The following is a 27,319-nucleotide window of genomic DNA, read 5'->3' as shown; positions in this document are numbered from 1 at the left end:
GCTGAATCTGACTTCATTTGAGCATTCAAATGGTGCGGAGAAAAAAGAAATTATCCAGCACTGCGATGTCTTGTGCAATGGATAGTTCAGATTTATTTAGTATTTTGCATTATGATAGATTATGGATTTTTTTTTTTTAATTAAGATTTAAAATCCCTAGTTTATGAGAAACGTGCCTTCTTTTGGTTGGTTACTATAATGCAAAAGAAGCAGAAAACTTCTAATGCCTCTTGGGGCAAGAAGTATCCAACCTCCTGGTCTGGTGGCCTGACCAAACCTGTTGGCCTGTTTGGCCAAGAATTTGTTTATTTAGCACGGCTGCTGACCTTTTTTTGCCTTTTCCTGAGAGAGGCTGCTCTGTGGGATGGGGTGCGTGTTCCCAACAGGCCAAGTCCAGGCAACTGAAGCAGCTCTCCATATTTTCAATGTGGAGAAACATGGAGACAGGAAGGTGGTTTAGGACATTTACACTAGTCTGCTATGAAGGACCTTCTCTTTCTCCAAGCGCAGAGGGAGAGCACCACGGGAAGGTAAGCCCTTGTGAACATCTCCAAATGTCCTCCCCCTACCCCCATGAGGGTCTACATGCCCTTCTCCAGGCTGCTCCTCACCCTCAGCCACATTTTGCTAGATTGATGTCAAAAGATTGCACTTTATCTGGGAGAAGCTGAATTTCTCCTTTGAGAGTCAGAAAATAGACTCCTAAAAGGAGCTCTACCTTCATTAGGCAGAAAGCAATGGAAATCCAGTGTCCCACACTGAAAAAAAGCTGTAATTACTAACTCTGTGTGATGGAAAAAAGTTTTGCGTTTCCATCTTTGCAAGATTTTAGAAAAATTCTGGAGGAGGAGACATTTATTGACAATTTGCAATAACAGTTTTGGTGGGGAGGTGATGTCTTTCAGCGGCCGCACACCAACCTGGAAATTCACCCAGGTGGGAGGGAAGTCTGCCCTCAGAAGAGAAGAGGGCTCAGCAATGGGAAGGAGTTTGTGTCTTCCTGGAGCCACACAAGGAGGGGAGGAGGGAACAGAAGCTGCCCTTCTCCCACCAGGCAGGGTCCCTGGATGCTGGGCAGAGGGATGCAAAGGTTTTATTCGGTTTTGCGGGGCGGGTGTGGGATCTCGTGCTGATGAGAGAAGTAATTTTTCCTTTCTCTCCCTCATATAGAGTAGAATCATAGAATTGTTGAGGGTGGAAGGGACCTTTAAGATCCTCTAGTCCAACCATCAACCTAACTCTGATAAAAACCATCACTAAACCATGTCTAAGCACTATGTAAACCTGTCTTTTAAATACCTCCAGGGATGGTGCCTCAACCACTGCCCTGGGCACCCCATTCCAAGGCTTCACAACCCTTTCCATGAAGAAATTGTTCCTAATCTCCAACCTGAACCTGTCCCCTGGCACAACTTGAGGCCATTTCCTCTTGTCCCATCACCTGTTCCTTGGGAGAAGAGACCGACCACCCCGTGGCTACACCCTCCTTTCAGGGAGTTGGAGAGAGTGAGAAGGTCTCCCCTCAGCCTCCTTTTCTCCAGGCTGAACACCCCCAGCTCCCTCAGCCTCTCCTCACAAGACTTGTGCTCCAGACCCCTCACCAGCTCCATTGCCCTTCTCTGAACCCGCTCCAGCACCTCAAGGTCTTTTTTTGTGGTGAGGGGCCCAAAACCGGACACAGCACCCGAGGTGTGGCCTCACCAGTGCCCAGCACAGGGGGACAATCACCTCCCGAGTCCTACTCCCCACGCTGTTCCTGATACAGCCCAGGATGCTGGTGGCCTTCTTGGCCACCTGGGCACTCTGCTGGCTCATGTTCAGCTGACAGGTGACCAACACCCCCAGGTCCTTTTTTTTGGAGCTCCAGCCACTCTGCCCCCAGCCTGGTGCATCCATGGGCTTGGTGTGACCCAAGGGCAGGACCCAGAACTTGGCCTTGTTGAACCTTGGGCTCTTGGGCTATCCTAGAATGAAACCCTTTACCATCACATTTACTGGCATGTCCAGTAGTCCTTCCTGTTATTGGTAAAAAAGCCTGTGCTCTTGGGGACCACACTAGCAGATACACTGTATGCAGTCTGTTAAATTACCTTCTGATTATTCCACTGTTGTTTCAATTGCAATAGAAAAAAACCTAGGTTTTAGTCCACTTGGATTTAAAATGCTACGCTTCAGTAGAGGAGCTCTTCAAGTTAGAGCTCATTGTTATTATGAAAAACATTGAGTGAACAACTCACTGCAGAGAGCAACAACTGTAAAAAGAGGGTAAGCAGGCTCTGTGCTGTGAGTGATCAGCAGAAATTAATTAGAACCTCTCCCACAATTAGCCTCAATGGATCCTGGGCACTCTGACACCTTCTTTAAGTGTGAGCCCCCATTAAGTTACTCATTTTCACTGGTCCAAAAAAAAAAATGTTTAATTTTATTTTCCAAGAGCAGAAAGAGTTCCATGACCATAAGATGTGCTATTCTTTTGTGACTCTTTATGAATGGATGAGTTGCTTAGGAATAAAACCCAGAAAATCAAACAGGTTAAAAACTGACTTCAGAACCAACCTGGAAACAGAAGACACGTTGCAGTATTTACGGTGTAAGGCAGGAGTGATTCTCTGCAGGGCCCTCCTCCCACACGTAGCAGAGTAGACAAACTGCAAATACTGAAAGTGGGTTCACAGAAAAATTATGGTAAAATGTGATTTTAAAATGTCCTGTTGTGGCAGGGGAATCATATTTAATCAACGTGCACCCTTAGTCTTGCCTCTGTGCGTTACCCCAGTGAGATCAACTCTGAATGACTGAGGCATCAAAAGTAATTTACCAATTTTTGACAAACAGATGTTTTCCCTCTCTCGTCCCCTCCATTTACATGTTTTGGGGCTTAAAATACCAAAATCCTGCACACAGAAATATGATGTTTCACTCCCTTGCTCTTCACACCACTCATGGGAAAACGACAGCGTAAGGACTTCAAAGAAAGAGGCTTCCTAATACCTTGTAGAGAGATGCTTAAAACTGTGTTTAATGCCATAAATGTGTATAACTAATTAGTCAGACGTTACCACCAAAGCAGACATTTGAAATCGGGTACAGAAAAGAAACACAAGGGGAGATCGCACACAGACCGATGGGCAACATCAGGAAGGCAACATCAGGGCATCAGAGAGCTCTGCAGAACTGACAACTGCCAACAAACATTCGCGCATTGTCCAGTCAAAAGTTTGGCTTTTTTTTTTTTTTTTCGTTTGTTTCGTTTTTTTAAACAAAATAGGCTCATCATTGGTTCTGACTTCATCAATAGTAGGTCGCTTTTCGGGCAGCACACACTGGAAAGGTGGTTACACAAGCCTGGCAAATAAATTCTTTTAAAGTCATGACGTAATGAGAGTATTTTTAGGTCCAAGACTTTCTGCAGAACAGCTGGCTTCCTTTCAAACATGTGAACAGAAAGACCAAAATAACGGTCACGTCAGAAACCGGCCACCAACGTTATCTGCAAAATAAACAAACCCAGGATGATCTTCCATGACCAACGCGGCTAACATAGAATTCTTTTGACAAATATATATATATATATATATATATACACATTTGCTTGCAAAGTATTTCTAAATAGTCTTTTCAAAAAGTATTCTTAGAGTAGTGCAATATAACTTCACCAGCAACTGCCACCAACGAGAGGTAGCCCAGAGAGGACGGCGGGAAGGCTCCTCCTCTCGAGGAAGGTCCCGCCGTTCTCCACGTGGGCAAGAATCCCCTTGAACGTCGCCGGGAGCTACGACTAAGAGCTGTGCAGGGGTAGTCCCTCAGGAATGGAGTCTCTGCCCTCTACACGGGGAGCTGAGCGTGGAAGGTCTACATGCAGCTATCAGAGTATATCCCCAAGTACTCGTTATGCAGTGGCCACTAAGACATTTGAAATGTAAACGTTTCTCCTCTACGTCCCATGTAATTTATAAAACAATGCAGTTTCCATGCAGTAGGGCACAATCGTATCAGAAGAACTGACTACGGCATTAGCTAAGGAAAGAAACCCGGTATATCAGCTTTACCACAACTGCATTTTTTTCTCCTCTACACTATATTTCACATTAGTAACAGGTAATGTGTCATACCATTAAGCGTATTAATATGATCTCGTGATTTGAAAGCAAAAACATCTTCTGCAAGGTTTCCATATTAAAATAGTTATGTGCACGGAAGGTGTTCATGGCATGACACCCGAAGCAATATGGAGTTAGATCGATAGTATTCCCATCAAAGCAGAACTATGAACTTCATTCACTGAACGATGTGGTACAAATGAAGATTACTGGTACACATAGAAAAAATCAGATAGGCAGTCAGTTTACAAACCTGGCAGTATTTTGAGAGAGAGAGAGATATTTTTCAGGTCTTACAATGGAATGATAAAAACGGCAGGAACTTTTGGGAGCTCCAAAAAAGAGGTTTGCACTTGGTGTTTCTCAATATCTTATAAGCAGCCCCTACTGCACAGGGAAACGTTGCACCAGGAGTTAACACCAGGGTCTGGAGTTCAAAAAAATCTGGTAAAACTTAAGTGCAGTAGGCTCCACTACATTGTACTTCTCTTGAAATGTATAAAACATAGAAAATTGTAATGGTGACTTACTGGATAAAAATATTAATTCTCACAATCCGACTGAATTTTTGAGTCAGATTCAAATTTACACCTTTTGCAGATTTAGTCGACATGGTTTGAGTATTTCAGGTGTCTTTGACCATCAAGCAGCAGTGCATATTCACCATTTTGATTCCCTCAACGCGTTACCCTGTTTCTAACAAGGCTTTCAAAGGGAGAAAACCCCACTAGAAACCCTCCTCAAACGTGTCTTTACGGTGCGCAGGATACAGTCAATGAGAAATGCCTTTTTACAGTATTTACAAAATCTCCTCGTTCGATAGAAAGGCAAAATGAATAAACAGCTCAGAGAAAGGAAATGCTGCTTAGGTGTAGGCTTTTTCTCTTATCTTCCCCCCCCAGCAGACACGAGTCCCCCCAGCACGTGGAGCTGGCTAGGCAGGGTTGTTTTTCTTCCTCTTGCTGGGGCTGTGGCTGGGATCCTGTTTCAGCTCATGGTACTGCATCTGTTTAGACACAACATTCAGAAAGACACCGGTCAGGTGGCGATGGCTAGATAAAGAAGGATTTATATTTTTATCTTTTTTTTTTTTTTTCCTCACCCGGGGGGAAAAAAAAAAAAAAAAAAAAGAGAAAGAAAAACAAAAATATCCCCCTGCAAAGTACGTGGGATCCACAGCTGTGGATCCCACGTAGTTTGCAGGGGGATAGTTTTCTTTTTCTTTCTCTTTTTTTTTTTTTTTCCCCCCGGGGGAGAAAAAAAAAAAAAAAGAGAAAGAAAAAGAAAACTATCCCCCTGCAAACTACGTGGGATCCACAGCTGTGGATCAACAGAACAGAATGACAGATCTGGAGTAGGAAGGGAAAACAGCATTAGGAGAATCCTGCCAGGAGGGAAAACAGTGTTCCAAGTAAACTTTAAGCAGGCTACTTCTTTTGTTTTCTCCATGAGCTCTGACAGAGAATAAAAAGTATTCTCTTTAATAAATCGAATTAATATTTTTTGTGATCTTTCTTAAAAACTTGCTTATTTTCCAAGGGTTACCACAGTGGGGATCAGCTTCAGAGCGGGTACGTGCACCCACACCTCCTGTTTACACCAGCTCTGAACCAGGACCCACACCTAGAAATATGGAGAGCAGATAATCTCGGAGATACTGGAGGTGATTTATGTGCCTGACATCATCTCAACGCGTGCACCTTCTCAAGAGATTGCATCCAGCACCACTAAAGCTTATAATTCATAACCAGCTGATTTTTAAAGGAGTTTATGAGCACGGTTTAACTGTGGCCACAGAGAAAACTTTCCTCCCAGGAATGGAAAGGCTGGAGGGCTCTGAGCGCCGCCACGAGACACTGGGAAAAGTGTTGGTGTCACTCTTTTCATCACAGTTGAATGAGAACAACTGCTTTAAAATTTGCTTAAAAATATCCCCAGAAATTAATGAGGCCACATATCCAATTAACCACCACAAGGACACTTGAAAAAAATGTGTACGCACCAATTGCACATCTGAAGGAACTCTGGACAGAAAGTCAAGCAGCTCGTTGTTGTCAATTGCATACGGGTTTCGAAGCTTCTTTGTAAATTTGTTGATGCCTGCAAAAGTGAAAGTTCAAATGTTACTATCGTAATTTTGTTTTTAAAAATAAACATCAATGATTTTGTTTTAGAAATAATAAATAAAAATAAATAAAACCATTAAATGGTGATTTTGTTTTAAAATACAAACATGTATTTTTGGCCAAGTTCTAACAGAGATTTTAGGATCTGTTTACAAAGTCTGACAGCACCGAATAAACGAATGAACGAACTGTAAACTCAGGCTCTAAAAAGTCAGAATCTGCTGCTCCGGTTCCCCCTGCTTCAAAATGCAGAAGTTCTAGGGCCATTTTCAAATTCCTCCAACATACATGTATTTTTTTTAAACTAATAGAGACCATGGTGATCACGTGGAGGTCGCAAAAAGGAGAGGACTCAAGTGTTCTCCATTTCCGTGGCCCAGAGGATGAGCAGTAATGGGCTCTGCAGGACAGAAGATGCTGGTTAGACACAAGAAAAGTCCTTCCAGTGCTGAGGGTGGTGGAGCACAGGTGGATGAGTGCAGCCTGCACCATGTGAAGGCTTTGGGAGGAGTTCACACAAATCTCTCTCCAGGAATGACCGACACAGATGATGCCACCATGTGCAGAGGGGGGATGCGAGGGTCTCACACTGCCTACCCACAGCCACGGGTCAGAAGCACCGAGAAAACCCTCCCCAGACTCAGCAGAAAACAGGGTTTTGAATTCTTATCATTACACAGAGGGTCAGTTTCAGACTCTTCACACGAGAACCTTGTGCCTGGTCTCTGGGAACATGTGTCTGAAACGAGGGCAGGAATGGTACAACCCACACAGGCTCCCGTCAGCGGGGAAAAAGCCAGGACAGCATTAAAAATGTGCCGTTCTGTGTAATTTATTAAGGCTGTATCAGAGATAAGATAATGCCGTTTATCTCCCACAAAGTCTTTGGTGCCCAGGCCTTTCAGAAAGCTCTAGCAAGGACATAGAGCTTCAGGACGATGTAAACACCGAGTCCTGTGGTGCAGACGGGGGATGCTGAGACCCCTTTATCACAGAACCACACAGAATCTTCATGGGTGGAAAGGACCTCTGAGATCACCCAGTCCAACCATAATCTGGCGACTGAACAGTGAGCGCCAAGAAAGAACACCTGAGGTTCAAACACCTTTGTGTCTGTCAAACCCTTTGGGGCTGAGAAGTTCAAGGTTCTACCCCACCGTCTATCACGCGTGGCCACTGGAGGACCCAGGGGAGAGTTCAGGAGTTGACACGGTCCCATCCTGTTGTCCCCCGCAAAGCAAAGAACCAGCCACCAGCCACAAAAGTAAGAGCATGAAGAAGTCATGGTCCAGGCTCAAGAACAGAGCTGAACAGGTGAGATGGGACACGACAGGAGAGCCAAAACCCAAGAAGGAGATTACGGCTTCTCCAAAAGCTTGAAGATGTTCAGATTAGCGTTGTTTTCTTTATGTTCTTTTCCACCCAAACAGCTGCAGCAGTTACCAGGACTCTGCTCTCCTGCAAACAGGATGAGAGCGCAGAGGTGGCTCCTGCACAAGCCACACAAAGGACAGGCCATAACAGGGGAAAATTGTCATTAAATAAACCCCTGTCTTCCCAAAGGACAAACCGGGCAGATGCTGCTAAAGACCACTTCAGCCTCTCCCATGGGCAAAAGTCAGACAAAGAGCTCTTTTGCTCTTGGGTGCAGGATGGACAAATGGGGTGAAGAAATGTGTATAGAAGGGGGAGGTTGGAAACACTAAATGATGGGGAAAACAGGCATGTGTTTGGAATACTGCATTTTTTTGCAGGGACAGCTGCTCAGAGCCCCCTGCTTGGGGTGACATGGCTCTGTGAGAATTCACCCCCAGGAGGTCCAGGCTGCTGAAGCTGTGGCCAAGTGGTACCTGCCTGGTCTCCTGGCACCACCCAAGGGGAGTATTTCCCCAAAGAAGGGATCCCCATGCACTTGCTGAATAAGAAGCCACCTGAACTGAAACACAGGAGAAAAACGTGGATCCGAAACCTCTAGTGAAGAAAGGTGCTTGAGGTGGTATCTCGATAGGCTACATCACCTGGGACAGGGAGGGAGGAGATGGAGGGAAAGAGAGCAAGGTGCTCTTGCAGTAATTAGTGCCTATGTTATCCATCCCTGATTGGGGAGGCTTGGGCTCTGTTCTGGGAGTTGAGGCTCTTCTTTAGGTGAAACAGACTTTTTTGGTAGAGTGTGACCCCTCCCAGGGTACGGCAGGGTACACGTCAGGGGTTTGTCAAACCACACAGCTGACTCTATAGTTCTGTGGGTCTTGGAAAGGTATTAAAATCTCAGGTTCTTGCACGAAACCAAGGGGATGTACGAAATCAAGTCTACAAGATGCCAGATCTGTCCAAAGAATGACATAAAAAGGACACAAACCAGGCACTTCAAACATCAGTAACAAAAGGCCGACCATCACGTGTGTGCGAGGCAGAATGAAATTTTGGGAACAAACCAAAAGTCTGGGCTTCACCCAAGTGATATCGGGTGTGTGGAGAATAAATTAAATTCAGAGACAGGGAAGGACAGTGAGCCCACATCCTTCACAGAATCACCATGGTTGGAAGGGACCTCTGAGATCATCGAGTTCAACCTCAAAAAAACCCAACCCAACCCAACCAACCAACCAAAAAACCAAACCAACAGACAAAAAAACAAAACAAAAACCACAACATCCCACCACATCACACCCACCCACAAACCTAAATGATCTCAGGCACTAGAGCATGCCCTGAAGAGCCACGTCTACACATTTCTTAAAGCCCTCCAGGGATGGTGACTCCACCACCTCCCTGGGCAGCTGTTCCAGGGCCTGACCACCCCCTCAGGAAAGCAATTCTTCCTAAGATCTAATCTAAACCTCCCCTGTCCCAACTTCAGACCATTTCCTTATTGGTTCTTCCCCAGCTTGGTATATTCTGCTGCATTGATTTATGATTATTTATATTACTGATACTGGCTGATACATAACAAATATATTCTTTGGAGTCATTTCAAATGATTTTATATTGTCTCTTGAGTTCAGGAGTTTTTACAAAGGCATGATTGTTATTCTTTTCTTCAGAAAGAAAATCTGGCCACAGATTTAATTGAGGCAGTGCTCCTTGCAGGTCTGCACTGCTGAATGAGGGTACAGCTGCTGGCGGTGCATAAAAAATGTACAAATGAAATCGTGGAGCATTATTTACAACAGATGTGGTAACGGTAGCTGTTTAAAATCAGTATAAAGAATAAATACAAGGACAAGTAATGAGAGCTCGGATCAATCACAGTTCTGCCCCCTCTGCCTGTCCTGCCCCCAGTTTCTGTCCATTATCAACCAGCCAAATACCACGTACACCTTTCTCTCGGACTAAAGGTGACCCTTTAAACAGGTTCCTTGTTGCCATGTTTACATACACTTTCACAAGATAAAGTACTGCAGTAAAAAAGGCATATTGTCCTAAATGCACTATACAGATTGAAATGACTCTGTTTGCGTATAAGTGGCGAAAATAAATCAGAGTAATATCTAGACAAAGCTACACTTTGATATATGAAGAATCCTCATGGATACATGTTTATGGTATGATGAAGTCTGGAATGCCAGCCAAGAAAAATTGATTTTGCAGGTGGGCCTAAATCTTCATGCAGTTGTGATTTTTAACTAACCTGTCTGTTTCCATCATGGGGCAGCTTCATGACCATAAATACAGAAAAGTACTGACAACGTAAGTCATCCCTTAAAAAACAGTTTTTTCTAAGTGGCACAGACAGTTAAAAAAGGCTTTACTTACCCCAGACAAGGACAATGTATCTCAGTGGAATGAAATACAGGATGATGGTGAACACCAAGAGGGCAACAATGGCCAGGCAGCTCAGGAATGGGACAGTCCAGTTGAAAGTACTGAAAGAAAAAATAATGAAAGTCAGAAGTGTGGTGACACGACAGAGCCAATAAAAGAACAAATAATGGGCAGGACGGGGGGAAAAGTGCCAGTTTCCATCGGCGAGAACAAACTGGGACTGCAGAGGGATGCAGGGATGGCGGAGGTCAGGGTGAGATGGGGCTTGGACCCGCTCCCAGTGCAAAGACAAGGAGGTCCAGGCTTCACCCACCCTCCTGCTGATGGGCACCTCTCCTGGCCCCATGGCGCTCCATTTCCAGAGGAAGCATCGCTCCGTTTTTTGGAAATGCCCATGCCCACCCTCAGTCTCAGTATGGGGCAAACCACACACAATTCCTTTCTCTGTAGACACCCAGATCCCTTTCTTCAACACCTGCGCAGAGGAATGATGCTAAGGATTTCAGTTTTATCTCCTCCCTGCTCTACTACGAGGACAGAGAAAGCAGTTAAAGGCCCTTCTCCTCTGCTTGATGTGCACTTGCAACCCCTCCCCGGGACAGAACAGCCAGTCCTGAATACAGGGATAATGCAACAGCAGTGGATGAAATAAGGAAATAAAAACACTTTGGGTGGCCAAAAAAAAACGGAGAAAAAGGATGGAAGGAGAAAAAAAAAAAAAAGAGGGAGTGGCATATGATAAAGTACATTGCGGGAAAAGCAAAGAAAAACTTTATCTTCCAGATAAAATGAAATCAAACAAAGATTATTTTTTTATGGATAAAGGATGAGAACTTCCGGGATCCCATCACAGTGTCAGGATATCAGCGTTCCAAAAAAGCCCTGGATCAAAACGATCCTTAATCAAACCAGCTGGAACAGGTGCAGCGGAGGGCCACGAAGATGCTCAGAGGGATGGAGCACCTCTCCTATGAAGACAGGCTGAGGGAGCTGGGGTTGTTCAGCCTGGAGAAGAGAAGGCTCCGGGGAGACTTTATAGCGGCCTTCCAGTACCTGAAGGGTGCCTAGAGAAGAGCTGGAGAAGGACTCTTTGCCAGGAAGTGTAGTGACAGGACAAGGGGTAACGGTTTTAAATTGGAAGAAAAAAGATTCAGATTAGATCTCAGGAAGAAATTTTTTACTCTGAGGGTGGTGAGACACTGGAACAGGTTGCCCAGGGAAGTTGTGGGTGCCCCATCCCTGGAGGGGTTCAAGGCCAGGCTGGATGGGGCCTTGAGCAACCTGTTTGAGTGGGAGGTGTCCCTGCCCATGGCAGGGGGGTTGGAATTCCATGATCTTGGAGGTCCCTTCCAACCCAAACCATTCTATCATTCTATGAAATTTGTTCAAAGGCAGTTGCAATCCCCATCCCAGGCTCTGGCCGAGCCGGGTTGGGGCCCAAGGGCTCCACCCGTTGCCGGTGGTGCCTGTGATGCGCTCCGGCCCCTGGGACACCACGGGGGACGCGTCACAATGAGGGGGGGCTATAAAGGGGGCCAGCAGGCAGCTGGCCCAGTACGGCCTGCGCCGGCGGTGAGGGAGCTCGCAGCTCTCTTGCTACTCCTTGTGGGCCATGGCTTGGAGAAGAGTCTATGCACTGCTCTTGTTGTGCACCATCCGGCTCCTGCCCAGGGTTGGCAACGAGCAGGGTGAGGCCATCCGGGCTGGCGTACAGCAGCCTGTGGAACTCCCAAACACGGACATGACTGGTCTGCTGGAGAAGTTGGACGAGAGGATCCTGGAGGAGACGGAACCGATGCTGGAGGAGAGCGACTCTCCCCAGGGAGCCCTCCTCTTTGCTCCTGTGGAACACTGGCACTTCTGGGTGGTTGCGGGAGGACTGGCGCTGCTCGTCGCACTCTGCTTATGGCTCTGGAGAAGGATCCATGCTCCAGACAGCAGTGATGAGTGGGACAGGTCCATCAGCATCATGGAGGAGGAGGAGGACAAAGAAAGGGAAGATGACTTCCATGACGAGGAGCGGCTGGTCAGGGAGAAGATCCGGCGCTCAGCGCGGAGGCTGGCCTGCAGGAGACAGGAGGTGGAGACGGTGGTGGGCGATGTCCTCGGTGTCCTCCAGGAGCGCCTGTCCCGCAGCTTCTTCCTGGTGCCGCAGGCAGCCATCGGGGTGGGCAGCGCCTTTGAAGGCTGGAGTCCCTGTGGGCCTGACGCTGTGTTCCGGCTGCTGGTGCCCCTGAAACCCTCCCGGGGACATGCCTTCCAGCTGGAGCTGGGCCCTGCAGGAGACACAGCAGCAAAGCACCGTGTCCGCGTGGACCTGGCGTGCACCTGCTCGAAGGAGGCCCGTGGGGAGGAGGCCATGCTGTGCTTCGTCCACCAGCCCTATGAGGCGCTGGAGAGAGATCAGGACTCCGGCCTCCTGTGCCAGCTCTGCACCGGCCGCTACCTGGATGCGCAGAAGGTCGCCCGCTGGTTCCAGGAGCTGGTGAGCTCAGCCTGGGAGGAGATGGGTCTTGGGCGTCGCTACCGGCTGAGGGTGCTGCCTTCCCGCCGCTCCTGCAAGCTGGAGCTGACAGGGGCCTCCGGGAGATCCGTCGTCGTGGAGCTGCTCTTTGGGGTGCAGCGAGGCGAGTCGGACCTCTTCCTGAGCAGCCAGGCTCCAGAGGCCATCTTCACGCCGGGCATCATGTGGACAGAGAGCTCCGCTGTGGCAGAGGCCAAGTTCTTCAGGCACGTGGCCAGGCAGGCCCTGCCTGACAGCCTCCACCTCCAATGCCTGCAGCTCCTCACCGGCAGCCTGGGAGGCACGGTCCTTTCCTCCTACACCTTCAAGACGGCCGTGATGCACCTCCTCAACCTGTGCCCTGGGACAAGCGTGCCATTCACCCTCCAGCTGCAGGACGTCATGGACTACCTGCACAGCTGCCTGGAGGAGAAGCGCCTCCATCACTTCATCTTTGGCAACGCGTGCTTGCCCGAGGCCATCGTCTTGCCCCCAGCCACCCAGCCAGCTGAGCCAGTCAACCTCTTCCAGTGCCTGGTGGAGGATCCAGAAGCCCACGCCAAGGCACTGCAGGAGTTCCAGGAGCTGCAAGGTCGCCTCATGGGCCTCCTGCTCTTTGGAGCCTGAAAGAGGTTCTCACCTCTGGCAGCACCTCCATGGTTGTGTCCCCTGGGGCTCTGCCTGCTATCTGCTGGAGGGCCCCTTCTCCCTGGGACCTTCTGCCCTTTGTACATAGTTGTCAATACACGGTGTCTTGCACAAAAAGCTGCGTCTCTGAGTGTGTGTGCACCGTTCCTGGGGGGAAGGCGGGCATCGGGTGCGGGCTGCTCGGCCGCCCGAGGGTAGGAAGAAGCCCCTGCACCAGTCCGGGTTGGGGGCTGAGCTGCTGGAGAGCAGCTCTGAGGAGAAGGACCTGGGAGTCCCAGTGGACAACAGGATGACCATGAGGCAGCCATGGGCCTTGTGGCCAACAAGACCAACGACATCCTGGTGTGCATCAAGAAGAGTGTGGCCAGCAGGTGGAGGGAGGTCGTCCTGCCCCTCTGCTCTGCCCTGGGGAGGCCACATCTGGAGTCCTGTGTCCAGTTCTGGGCTCCCATGTTCAAGGACAGGGAACTGATGGAGGGGGTGCAGCAGAAGACCAGAGAGATGCTGAAGGGCCTAGAACATCTCTCCAAGTAGGCAAGGCTGAGGGATTTCGGTCTTTTCAGTCTGGACAAGATTGAGGGGGGATGTGATTCAAGGGAGGGTGTCAAGAGGATGGGCCAGTCTTCTGTCAGTGGTGCCCAGTGACGGGACAAGAGGAAACGGGCACAAACGTGAACATGAGAAGTTCCCATCTCCCTGCCCAAGCGATAATCACCCGAGGTGGTCCCAAGGGGGGCACCTTGTCATGAGGGCGGCATCTGGGGCTCCAAGGTGCTTTGCGGGAGCCAGATAACAACACACCAGCCAAGGGCGGACTTGAGCAATGCTGGTCCTGAGGTCAATGCCAATATGACTAGAGGTCAACCATCTTACCCCCAGAACTAGTCAACGGCCCAAGAGCCCATCAAATGGGTCTTATTGGCCTCATATGACCTTATTGGCATCACTGAGACATGGTGGGATGACTCTTAGGACTGGAGTGTTGGAATGGAGGGTTACAGACTCTTCAGGAAGGACAGGATGGGCAGAAGAGGAGGGGGTGTTGCCCTCCATGTCAAGGACCACCTGGAATGTATGGAGCTCCAACTGGGGACGGATGAAGACACAACAGAGACCTTATGGGTGAGGATTAAAGGGAGCACGGGGGCAGGTGATGTTACAGTAGCAGTCTGCTACAGGCCACCGGATCAAAGTGACAGTGAGGATGCGGCCCTCTATAAACAGGGGCAGCATCGCACTCACACACTCTGGTACTCATGGGGGACTTCAATCACCTCGATACCTGTTGGAAGGACAACACAGCGGAGCACAGGAAATCCAGGAAGTTCTTGGAATGCGTTGATGACAACTTTCTTTTTCAAATAATTGAAGAACCCCCGAGGAAAGGAGCAGTGCTGGACCTTGTCCTTACCAACAAGGAGGGGCTGGTTGGGAATGTCAAATTCAAGGGTAGCCTCAGCTGCAGTGATCAGGAGATGATCGAATTCAAGATTCATAATGCGGTAAGGAGGATGTGCAGCAAGCTGGCTACCCTGGACTTCAAGAGAGCAGACTTTGATCTCCTGAGTGATCTGATTGGCAAGGTAGCATGGGAAAAAGAACTAGAGGGGAGAGGGGCCCAGGAGAGCTGGGTGGTATTTAGGGATTGCCTCCTCCAAGCTCAGGAGAGGTGCATCCCAAAAAAGAAGAAGTCGGGCAGAATAGCCAGCGGGCCTGCACGGATGAGCGGGGAACTGCTGGGCCAGCTCAGGACCAAGAGGGAGGCCTAGAGAGGGTGGAAGCAGGGAAAGATGTACTGGGTAGACTACAGAGGAACTGTCCGAGTCACTAGAGGTTGGAACTGAGTTCCACCAGGGGTTGGAACTCGATGATCTTTGAGGTCCCTTCAAACCCTAACCATTCGATGATTCTATGATTCTATGATTAATAAGGGCCCTAAACTCCATACTGGGATAGAAATCCTGCCGGTTCCCAGATTTTGCAGAGGTTGAGGTGTGGGAGGAGAGGGAGCAGAAGCTAACAAGCCTTGAAACAGCTGGGCTGTGGCTCTCCCACCTCTGTGTGCGGGGAAGAGAGGGAGGGCAGGTGGCAACTCATACCTACGTCCCACAGGAACGCCAGCGAAAAGGAGCTTGGCTCCACGGGATGGTTCCATGAAGGCACCACCACGTCAAAGGTGCTGCATGACATTTACCCAGAAGGAAAATGTGGCCTTGGCTCTAAATAGCCTGATGACACTCTTTAAAGTATTACCACTAGCTACATGCCCAATCAGCGTGATTACATTATTTTGGCTTCTCTGGCTGAATAACTGCAATTATCTGAATTGCTAGCCATATTTTTCATAATGAGCTCTGGCTTCCCATGTTTATTTGTCTTCTTTCCTCCCTGGCAATTTTGACATGTCTCCAGAGTGAACATGATGTCAGCGTCACTTGGTGCAGGATCACTCCCTTCCTCCTCAGGGGACACCTGCTCTTTTCCCCTCTTCTGCCCGCATTTGGGATGAACAGAAGGTGGAGGGTCTGCTCGTGTTCCTGCGACTCGGCTCCGTACGAGGGATCGCAGACACGCCATGTGTGGGAACACTGGCTCCTCGCTCCGCAAACCTCCTTCTGTGCTGCCTTAGCACAGCCCTGGGGACAGGTTTCCCATTTATAGCGTTAGGAACAAATTACAAAGATTTATAGGAAGATTCGGTCTCACCCGGTTTAGAAAATTCTGTTGCTCTCATCTGGTCTATAGTGGAAAGAGCCCTACTTCCAAAATGCACAATTAGAGAAACTTAATCATCAAGACAACTGCCACGAACAGCCTTTTGATGAAAGACTTCTTTCAGAGGGAAGCTTATTTCGCTTGTCCAAAAAACAGTGCAATATAATATAATGTGGTCGCTCCTGCTCTTGCTGCTGTGAACATGACCTTCTTGGAAATGTCCCCATGGGAACGTTTCCCGGGCTTTCCTATTGGGGACCTTGCTCTTAAAGGCATAAATGGCAACCACCTCTTCATCACAATCCTGATATGCTTCCCTTTTCTGACAGATTTAAAAAAAAAAAAAACAAAAAGAAAAGGCAGAACAGCATGATAGATGAAAGGAGGGTAGAGCAAGGTGGGGGTCAGTCTCTTCTCCCAGGTAAGAGGCAATAGGACAAGAGCAAATGGCCTCAAATTGAGCCAGGCATTAGTGAGGTTTAGGATGGAAATTAGGAAAGATGTCTTCACTGAAAGGGCTGTCAAACATTGGAACAGGTTGCCCAGGGAGGCAGTGGAGTCACCATCCCTGGAGGTGAAGATGTGGTGCTGAGGGACATGGTTTGGTGGTGGTTTTGTCAGCGTGAGGTTAACGGTTGGACTTGACAATCTTAAAAGTCTCTTCCAACCTGGACCACCCTATGATTCTATGATCCTCCTGCTTACTGCAGGTTGACCTCAGGTTAATGGTTGGACTCGACAATCTTAAAGGTCTCTTCCAACCTGGACCATCCTATGATTCTATGATCCTCCTGCTTACTGCAGGTTGACCTCCACCCAAGGCATCTGTTTCCTAAAATTCCTTTCCAAAAGTCAGTACTTATTTTGGGGCTGTACCCCTTGGGCAGGCTATGGTCTCATGGGTGTGGAACACCACTGTCCACCCAAGGCATCTGTTTCCTAAAATTCCGTTCCAAAAGTCAGTACTTATTTCAGGACTGTACCCCTTGCGCAGGCTATGGTCTCACTGCAGATGGCACCAGCAGTGGATGAGACAGGAGCTCCTAGATCACACCCAGAACAAGGGACCACACAGCTCTGACTCTCCTGTAAGATGTTCTACTTTACAGAAAGGCCTCTTTTGAAGGTTTTCCACCTTCAAATCTCTGCTTGCCCCCTCTGCCCACAGCTGAAAGACGGTTGGAAGGCTATTCTCCCAGCTTCTCATCCGGTGAGGACGAGATGCTCCTGGCTTTTGGGGAGCAGAAAGCCAAGTCCATCCTGTCCCTGCTTCACAGCCCAATGGCTGGAAGACATTTTTCTAGAACCTGTCTGATCTCAAATAATAAACTTTACAGTGCTGTTCACTGACCATGCCGAAAACACACCAAACTTCCTGCAATAAATCTCAGAACCTCTCTTGCTTAAGGCCTGAGTTTGTTGGCAATTCTTATATATCATGTATTAGGTGTTACAAATTACATATGCTCTAGGAGGAAAAGTTTTGCTAACTCCCATAAATACAACACTTCCATACCCTTAAACATACGCATACCCTTAAAATCTGAACCCCCTATTCAGATTTGCTTATTTCCTTTATCAAAGCTGCATTTTTTTATTATTTCTTTAAAATAACTACTGTTAGGCCTCACAACAATATTCTCTTTCCGATTTACTTCCAAGCCTCAGTTCTGATTTTCTTTCCCAATTATGTTTCTGAATTCCAACGTTTATATGACAGCGTTTTCATTAACTGAGGGCCTGCACAAAGCAAAGTAAAGACAGATGAGCTTCAGCAACGGATCGTCCAAAACTGGAGTCCCGCAACAAAAATAATAATAAGAAAAAGAAAATAAAAAAGGTCTAACACTTTGTACCTCAGCGTGGAAAAAATACATGACAGGTATCAGAGAGCAATCCAGCACCTGTGTCAGCACTTACTTCTTGATCCTTTCTCCCAAGGAAGCCACTTCATCAAGGATATTCTGGACACTGACACACACCTCCTGGATGGCATAAAGTCTGTTCATAAATCCTTTTTTTTCACTGTCCTAAAGGAAAGAACAGGAGTAGTTGAGCAAAAGAATTTCTGACTGTAGGAAAAGCCATGTATCCATCAGTTGAGGTTCAAGAAGGCATGTGTTATAGATTCATCTAAAAGTAATTGGTAAAACCTGGCAATCAGAATCGTTTCCTTATTCTTTAAGCAGTGCCTATTGACCATGAGTATGTTTTAGTACATATGCTGAGCACCACACAATTTTGTTTGTCATTGCATTAATTTCTAGATACATATTTCAATAAGCCAGGTCTGTGGTTTATAAACATGTTGAAGGTGTCAACCTCATATGTTTGACTCGAGTGATAAGACTCAAAAGGTGGAATAAGGACAGTTTGTCCAAATGTTGGTTCTTGTGCTGATGTAGGTGTCAGGAAGATAAACATTCCTTGTGGGAGGCATGAAGCAAGAAACCAGAACCACCTCAGATCCCACAGACATGATCCCCTCTGGCTTAAACACGTGTTTAAGCTGCCAGACGTTCCCGTGACCACCACCATCATCTACTCTACCTTTCCACTTGGCCGGTGAGAATGCGCTCGCTCTCTCTCCCTCTCTCTCTCATTTTTCCTTACTAATATTCAGGTGCCAATACCATGAAACTCCGACTGCCTTTACAATATGATTAGTGCACTCCATGGCTCCAAGAGCATACAAAACACTAGCCATGGATGAAATGAAAGGTGCAGGAGAGGTGTCATTGTCAGAATTACTGCCTTACTTACTCAGGTTTCTATGCACTATTGGACTTTCAGTCACAAAGTCATCACTTCATGGTTATATAAATGTCTAACCATAACTTCATTTTTTAAAAAAAATTTATCTAGATTCTTTGTGACCCTAAAAATGTGGTGTTTTTGTCAAAAACAGAGTGACCATGGCTAGCCATGGCTTTGAGTGTCCCTCCAAGGCAGGACCCACCCTTATCAAGATGTTTTCTGGGATCTTTGATCGATTTGCCATCAGCGAATGTTGTCCTTCTGCCAACTTGAGCAGACTTTGCCTTCTAGAAGAATCCAACAAGGTGCTACTTGGGTACATCAATGCCCTCCATGGACCATCCATGGGCCTCCTTCTGCTCTGACAGCCTGTTCTTTTTTCCCCCAAAAAGCTTTCTGTATCCAAATCCAGCATCAAACCCATGCAGAGCAACAGCACTGTCAAAAAAATGCTGTGCTAGATGGGATTAAAATGGAGCATCAGCATGGAAAAAAAAGACAATTTCTCTTCATTTTTCCCCAGACTACACGTAACCCAAAAGCTCATGTTCAACATTTCCAAAGGACTGATGCCATTTTACCCAATCTAGTTTGAATTTAATGAGATTTTTCTCAAAATAAGAAATGGAAAGAAAAATACTTGCAAAGTATTTGATAACAAAGTTGTTCAACAATTTGCCATTACAAAACAGACAATACAACAGTGTTTGTAATTGACTCTGAAGTCCAGTACCTAAGAAACCAGCATATGTTGCATTTAGTTTTTACTTTTTTTTTTCCTGGTGCTTAATTAGCAGACTGTATATTGGTTCACTTATTTTTTTTTTCATTTTTGCTGTCTTAATAAACCAGTTTGGATGAGGAAAACATCATTGAACATTTAATCATCTGGAGTTACTTCAGTGACACTGGTTCTGCAAGTATGACGTCAAAACGTCTTGTGAAGACATTGGAAGTATTTAGCTGCTGAATACAGATTGTCTAAAAACAACAATCATGAGGGAGACGGACAGACAGACAGAGATGGCAAATTTTAATGTGTCATTTAAAAACCCAAACATTTCAGAAGCAGCAAAACAGGCAGTTTCTCAGGCAACTTGAAAGAGCTAATGTTGTCAGTCAGGACTGGCAATTATACCACTAAAACATATTTTTGTTTGATGAGGATGATCATAACCACTGACACCAACTACATCCAGTGCTGCCCGACTCATTTGTGAAGTTATTTTGTTAGTATTTATTACGTTCTTGAAACCCTGACAGCAAGAGCATTGCTGTCCCCAGGTACACAGCCCCAGGGGCGGTGCGGCGTACATCCACCCCCTTTCATTCCTCGTTGGGAAAGAGATACCTGCCCCACGCCTTCACAGAAAACACATGATTCCAGTACTGGAGAAACATGAAAATAATCTGTCTTCTCACGGAGCAGAAGCAAAACAATAAGCCATACAGAAATCACAGGTATTTTGCTGGTATTTAAATACATAAACATTTTGCCTTTTCGGTTCTGTTTGACAGATTCTGCCCTCTCTATAAAGTTATTTCGATTTATAATTAAGTTGTGTGAGAAAAGAATTATGTCACCGCAACAAAGCCGGCACCCTTTGTGACGGAACTCAACTGGGATGATGTTCAGAGGTCCTGAGGCTGTTTTTCTTTACAAATATTTTACAAGACAAACGGGTACCTTTCCTTGAAAACACATCTGGTTTGAATCATTCCCCTAACCTCCTCCCCCCACCAAAAAATAACCCAAAGACAGAAAGAGGCAGAGAAAGAATCACTATTTCCAACTGCCCCCCCCCACACCCCGCACCTTCTGAGCTTAAAGAAAATTTGTTGACATACTCCGAGGCAGGAATAGACAAAACAGCGCAGGAAAGAGGAGGCGGAGAGAAGGATCAGGGTTCGGCTTCGCTTAAACTAATTCCACATGCCCCGCAACTATTAGCTGTTTTTTATTTCCTGCTCCAAAGATTTGTGGAAAGAATAATCTGGGCTAGGGAAAAGCTCCCCTTATTTTCTTCTTGCTGCGTTAGCAAATACAACATGTGAGCCACCTTAAGCGAACCGGGGTTCTTAATAATCCATTTTTCAAACACTATGGGTATTTCCTTTCCAAAGAAAGATGGGCTGGGACTGGAATCAATTTCATCATTTGTATGGCTACAATTGCCAAGTTTCTGGAAATAATTGCCATTTAAATAGTAGATAAAATTTAATACACAAAGCTAATAACAGCTTTATTACTATTTAACTTCCATGATTTGTTTGTTTGCAGCAGGCTTAAGGTACCTGAAAAGCAAGATGTTTTCTAGGGGATGGTTTTGGGCATAAACTGTGAAAGCAAAGTCAAACGGATGTTGACAGCCTGACTTGAATTTACAAAAGGGAGTGAACCCCAAGTAAAGACTGAGACCACGTCCTCCTCCTCCTCCATGGGAAATTGTGTATTACAGATTGAAACCCTGCTTGGCCAATTACAATACTTCACTCTTGTACACTGATTTTCAGCCATAACCATATTTTACATTTGGTGAAACCAAAGTAAACAGCTGGTTCTAGACAGTGTGGAGCTAATGCACATGAACCCTCGAACACAACCCATGATGTCTGAGTCTCTTTATCCAGTGGACTACGTGTCCAATCCCATCATAAAATAGGGTCATTTAGGAAAGGATTATATATATCTCTAACCCCAAACCCCGCTCTTCTCTAGGTTAAAGTGCATTGGCAAAGCAAACATTTCAAAAGACAGGGAAAGCAGGAGAAATAAGTAGGCCAGACTCAAAAGTAAACTTTGGTAATGTTAATGGAATTAAGCCAGCAAAAAGAAGAGTTTTAAGTGAAAGGAGACATTTTTAGTACAGAGAAGGAAGCTCAGAATTTTTTATGGTGGATAACCAATATGGTAGATTTTTATGGTGGATAATAAAAAAAGACATGGAGGTGCTGGAGCGGGTCCAGAGAAGAGCAACGGAGCTGGTGAAGGGTCTGGAGAGTAAATCTGATGAGGAGAGGCTGAGGGAGCTAGGGGTGTTGAGTCTGGAGAAGAGGAGGCTGAGGGGAGACCTTCTCACGCTCTCTAACTACCTGAAGGTGGGGTGTAGAGAAGCGGGGGTCGGTCTCATCTCCCAAGTCACAGGAGACAGGACAAGGGGAAATGGCCTCCAGTTGCACCAGGGGAGGTTCAGGCTGGATATTAGGAAACATTTCTTCACAGGAAGGGTTATCCAGCATTGGGATGGGCTGCCCAGGGAAGTGGTTGAGGCACCATCCCTGGAGGTGTTCAAAAGACAGGTTGACATTGTCCTCAAGAATATGGTTTAGTGATTTTTTATTGCTTATTTCTTATTTATTATCTTGTCAGGGTTAGGTTGATGGTTGGACTAGATGATCTTTAAGGTCTCTTCCAACCTAGACAATTCTATGATTCTATGATTCTAACTGTCCTATTAGTAACTGCTAAGTTAGAGAGAAAGGCACAGACCATAAACACAAAAATCGTAGGAGGGTTTCAAGAACAATAGTCAATTTTGAAATTTTTTGGAGATGCTGTCTGGGAAAGAGAGAGGATCCAGATGTATCTTCCAAAAACACCCCTTGTTGCCCAAGCTGATACGATGGAGCACCTCTGTTTGGACCACACCACTGAGACAAAGCCAGAATAACCTGTGATAGGGCTGAGATAGGGTAAGAAGCCACCACTGAGAGCAAGAGTGTTCACCTAGTATGTTCTAAGTTCTGTCACTTGGCCACCAAAACATGTGTTTTTGCTTGTGTCATGCTGGGACTACCTGTGGCCACAAAAGCATAGCCCTGCAGCTATTGGTGAGGAACAGCCCTAGTCACCCCTTCACCTTTAGCCACAAACCTTGAACAGAAGAACAGTACTTCTGTGAGAAGAAACTGCATATTATGCGAACTAATAATTGGTCTCCAAAGCAGAGTCCATCCATAGGCTCCAGCACGAGTCTCAGTCACACACAGGGCTGCAATGTCCTGGTAGACCTCCCTTTGGAGACTAACGAAGGAGACCCAGAAATGTAGGTAGGAAACATGTTAGCCCTTTACTGGCAGGATTCATTAGTACCTCCCAGGGAGGACACGCAGACATCAACTGTTGAACACTGTCCTGTGGTCTGGCTGCTGCTCAAAAACATCTCACTGGGGATTAATGGCCTCAGCAATTACCTCCCAGACTTTAACCTCTGCTTTCTGGGAAGGTCACTGAGAAGATAGTAAGACAACACTACTCCAGTTCTGGAGGCATTTGATCTCCTCCAGGGTCTTCTGTAGCCCTATCAAAAGGCTTCAGATCTGGTGATGGGTACTCGAGGTAAGTCATTATTCTATCATTTTCTCAAGGAAATGGAAAGAGGTCAGACAGTATGATGATATTGTTATCTTAAAGCTGATTGTGGAAGTGTGATCACGGGGTAAAGCTGAATGGTCTGCAGGACCTGGAAAAGTGCATGGAGTGACCTGAAACTGGCCTCCTCCATTAAGGCTCTAATGAACTGAGAGGGTCAGGTTGTTTTAACCACTCTTCCCTCTCCAAGGCTGACACTTATGGAGTACCATAACCATCTTCTTACACTGAAAAAAGTATGGGAAGCCTTTGGGAGACACTAAAACCTTTTAGTGGGACCTTAGCAACTTAGAACTTCCCACCTTTCCAACAGGCAAGCTCCTAACTCTTCAGGCTTCCAGTTATTTTAAATAGTGAGTGATGGGATGCCAGGCTGACAGGTACCAGCGAACGTTCTCCCCTCAGCATCGACAGAAGAGAACTGAGCTTTTAAACTGCAAACTTCGTGTTTGCCCATACTGCCTGGCACCACACCTTCAGTCACCACGTTTTTAAGATGCTCTCAGATGTTTACAAATGCTCAACACGTCATCTCTAACGTCTACCTGCTGAAGTCTACCTCCCTCTGCATTTGCACGGAGAACAGGTCTGAAAATAATGCTTATGCTCAAATGGAAATCAGGCCAAGGATCTTAAAATATGGAGAAACCCACATAATCATTAAAAGAGCCGGGTTTGACAAAGAGAAATGGTAATTGTGTTCATGATTATTAGAGAAAGAAGCAATAAATTGCCTAGTAAGCATTCCATATCGAAACCAGCAGAAATTAGGCACAATAGAAACCGTATAAACATGCGGACGAAAACACTAGAGATGCACTGTTTATGAAGACACCGTGCCTGTGAGCATGAATATTACAACAATCTGTTCTTCCTCAAACATACACTGAGAGTTGATAAAAATCATTTTGAACCTTCTGTGACTTTTTGGCACTAGGACCTATATAACGAATTAAGACTTTTTCATGTGTAATGAACTGCTGCAGTGCTAGAATATAAATATAAAACCAGCAAAAAAAAAAAAAAAAAAAGTCAAAAGCGACAGTAATAATTCTAGGGAAAAAGATGAAATTGCAAGCTTTCTCCAAAGTAGAAAAATAACACTTTAATGGCAATTCTTACGTAAATTCTTATTAAATGAATTATTTTTTTTTGCCAGTACTTTTTATTTACTCTTTCTCCCTACTACATTCCACAGTATTGCCCAATGCGGTTTAAATCTGGTCCTTCCTCATCTCTCTTTCACTGTGTATTTTAATACTGTAAATAAAACATTCCAGATAGAACACAGAGACATGAAAGCAACGAAGCCAGTTAATGGAGTGACACCTCATTTCACTGAAAAAGACTTGGGTCTTTTTAGTCCAGAGAAGAGAAGACTGAGGGGGGATCTGACCAATGCTTACAAGTACTTAAGGGGAGGGTGTCAAGAGGATGGGGCTTTTTTCAGTGGTGCCCAGGGTCAGGAACAAGGGGAAACGGGCACAAACTTGAATATAATAAGTTCCATCTAAACGTGAGGAGGAACTTCTTCACTTTGAGGGTGGCAGAGCCCTGGCAGAGGCTGCCCAGGGAGGTGGTGGAGTCTCCTTCTCTGGAGACATTCAAACCCACCTGGACACGTTCCTGTGGGACCTGCTCTGGGTAGACCTGCTATGGCTGGGGGTTGGACTGGATGATCTCCAGAGGTCTCTTCCAACCCCATGTCATTCTGTGATTCTGTGATGCTGTGAAGGGCCATCTAGTGAGGGGAAACAAAAACTTAAATTTTCCTTGAATGATACATTTTTTGGCTAATGCTAAACCTTTGCGAGGTGTTAATTTCGTAAATAGTCTAAGCAAATATATTACTTGAAAAGGGTGGAAGCTTGTTTGTTCATGGTGATACATTCAGGGGCAAAAAGTCAACAATGCCAAATGATGCTGTGCCTTTCTTGGCGTTGCTCTGGAAGAAAACATAAATATCTAAGGTATTGTGGCGTTAAGCATTGGGGTGATAAGTGTGCACCAGATGCATTTCCTTTATGTTTATATTTGAAGAACTTGAAGTTTTTCTCTCAGTAGCCTCTTGTTCTCCTCTTCACCCTGTTCTGCTGTGTTTAAGCAAGGAAAGAGAGACTTATTTATTTTTTTGTGAGACAGAACTAACTTGGAGCTTGACAGCAATCTCATCAATATTGCTTTTGGATCCAGATACATCGATGTCACCCAACAGAGGCTAACACAGAAATCTTGGTGTATGGACCAGCATTCCTTTGCAATAGCTAATTTAGATAGAATACAGTCCTGGAGTTCTACCAACAAATAAACTTTGGCCATGATTTCATAGCTGGATTTGTAAATTCCAGTGGTTCTAACCGTGCTTACCCTCAATCTATGCTGAATGCAAAGCTGCAATTAACAATGTGTTCATTAATGCACCTCTTCAAGTTCTGTGATACAAATATGAGGGATGACAAATTTGAAAGTCAAACCTCAAAGCTCTTGTAATCTTAAAAAAGTAAGGAAAGAGCTATTTTAAATAAGCACAGCCCTGCTATACAAGAGGCTGGAAGGATGGTGGGGTGAAAACAAGTCATACCAGCTACTATAAAAATTCTGCATTCAGGTGGGGGTGAGAAAAACAGAGACAGACTCCAGGAAGGGGATGCTGGAGGACGGTGGTTAGTGAAACTTCCAAATTTTTGAGATGCTTATCCAAAGCATACCCACACCCTCTTGCTGTCCATGCATTCCCACCAAGAGCCTCATCAAAATAAAATAGTGCTCTGTTTTGAAAGTTTAAAGTAGCCTCAAAATTTATGTTTCAATAACTGTCTGTACCACTGTCACGAACTGATATGAAAGGAAGATTATGGAGTTCTGCTGGAGTTACAGTCACTTAAAATTTCAGCTGCAGTTCTGAAACACATTGGCTTGAATGTAGCAGATGTAAAAGTTAATTTGTGTACATAGAACATAATTTTCATTTTCTCCCTGTAAAGATTATGATAATGACAAACATGCCTTTGGGCAGAGGATAAGACTGACTGCTCAACACCTCCATCCAGGCTCGGACACTATCTCTGCACCAAAGTCCACATTTAGATTTGCTTTACTGTCTCTGGAAGTTTCCCAGCCCTGTGTTGACAGGACTTTATGACCCTATAATTCTTATGTAAGTTGTTCACCTAAACAAACACAGATAATGATTTTCCTCCAACTTATCGGGTGGACCTGGCAAGCCTTGGAGATAGCAGCTGTAATGGCTTCTGCTGCTAAAAGACCTGCATCTCCAAGGCAGGAGTGCAGAGGGTAACCTCAAAGTTGTCACCAGCACTACACGAATGGCCACCACAGGAGCCAGCAGAAGGAGTCAAAGACATATTGATATAAAAGATGATTCAGCACTCCAGCCTTAGATTTCTATTTTTGAGTTAGTATGAGCTATTCTCTAGAAGTGATCCCCTCCAGAGGAGGAATGTGGTCTTCCCTCCAGCCTCCTCCTCCCCTGGCTTAGACACCTAAACTGTGTATCACTAAGTTGGTGATAGATAGACAGGAATCTTACTCCCTCCATCATTTGGCTACCATGATAAAATACCAGCTTCTTTTTATGCAGTGCTATTGCTCTAACATTTCTCTCTTAAGCTCTCAGTTATTAACTACGTTTAGATAAAACACATACAAAACCAATTTTGTATTGCAAAACTGATGTGATGGTGCCTTGGACTGCTAAAGTTCTTGGTTCACAGAAATGCCCTGAAATTTCCTTATCCAAACTGGCAACACAGTTTTAGTAGTAAATTACCTGGACCTGGTTAAGTGGACTGCTGAGCAGAGGACTCCAGAAATGCCTTGATCATTGGCATTTGTTGCCCAAACAGAGCTCTTTTGGTACAATCAATCCAAACTTTTTGGCTGCTTGGGATTCCAGTGATTTAACTCAATGGCAAGTTGCTATGAAAAAAGGCAAAGAAAACCCATTTTCTTGGGGACACTATCTGTAAAGAGCAACTGATCAGAAAGATGTGAAAAGAAAAGGTGAGGTTCTCCATGGCTGTACATTGCGACCACATCCTGAGGTCAACAGAGCCCAGGTGGTCTACAATGGTTGAAGACCAAGCCCTAAAATCTGAAATACTTGATTGTTGTCAAGTGCTCAATGATCAGGCAAAATTTCTCTTTTAGGAACCTGATCTGGAAAAGAAAGACATTAAGGCCTGCAAATATCCTGGGGGGTACAGTGGGTGAGGAGCGATGAGCGAACCGAGAATTCCAGGGTCCCTTTGGAGAAAATCTAGAGAAAAGCCTGAAAAGGCTACTTATTACATTGAAATGGTGTGTGTGTGTG

The 27,319-nt window shown here is 45.7% G+C and overlaps 1 protein-coding gene across 1 annotated transcript in view; it reads right to left on the bottom strand.

Annotated features, from left to right (window-relative positions):
- Positions 1-2,995: 2,995 nt before the first annotated feature.
- MCTP1 (multiple C2 domains, transmembrane 1) overlaps positions 2,996-27,319 on the bottom strand; it is a 342,368-nt gene continuing 318,044 nt past the window's right edge. Inside the window, exons 19-22 of the mRNA XM_014936839.1 lie at positions 17,778-17,887; positions 9,983-10,092; positions 6,103-6,200; positions 2,996-5,106 (exon numbers count right to left, since the gene is read on the bottom strand). Of these exons, the coding sequence (XP_014792325.1) occupies positions 5,035-5,106; positions 6,103-6,200; positions 9,983-10,092; positions 17,778-17,887 (390 nt within the window). The 3' untranslated portion in view covers positions 2,996-5,034. The remainder of the gene's footprint in view (positions 5,107-6,102; positions 6,201-9,982; positions 10,093-17,777; positions 17,888-27,319) is intronic.

Source organism: Calidris pugnax, unplaced genomic scaffold (assembly GCF_001431845.1).
Source record: "Calidris pugnax isolate Ruff unplaced genomic scaffold, ASM143184v1 scaffold40, whole genome shotgun sequence".
NCBI classification, from domain to species: Eukaryota; Metazoa; Chordata; class Aves; order Charadriiformes; family Scolopacidae; genus Calidris; species Calidris pugnax.
The sequence above is the reverse complement of the archived record's forward strand: the minus strand, read 5'-3'. Positions and strand labels throughout refer to the sequence as shown.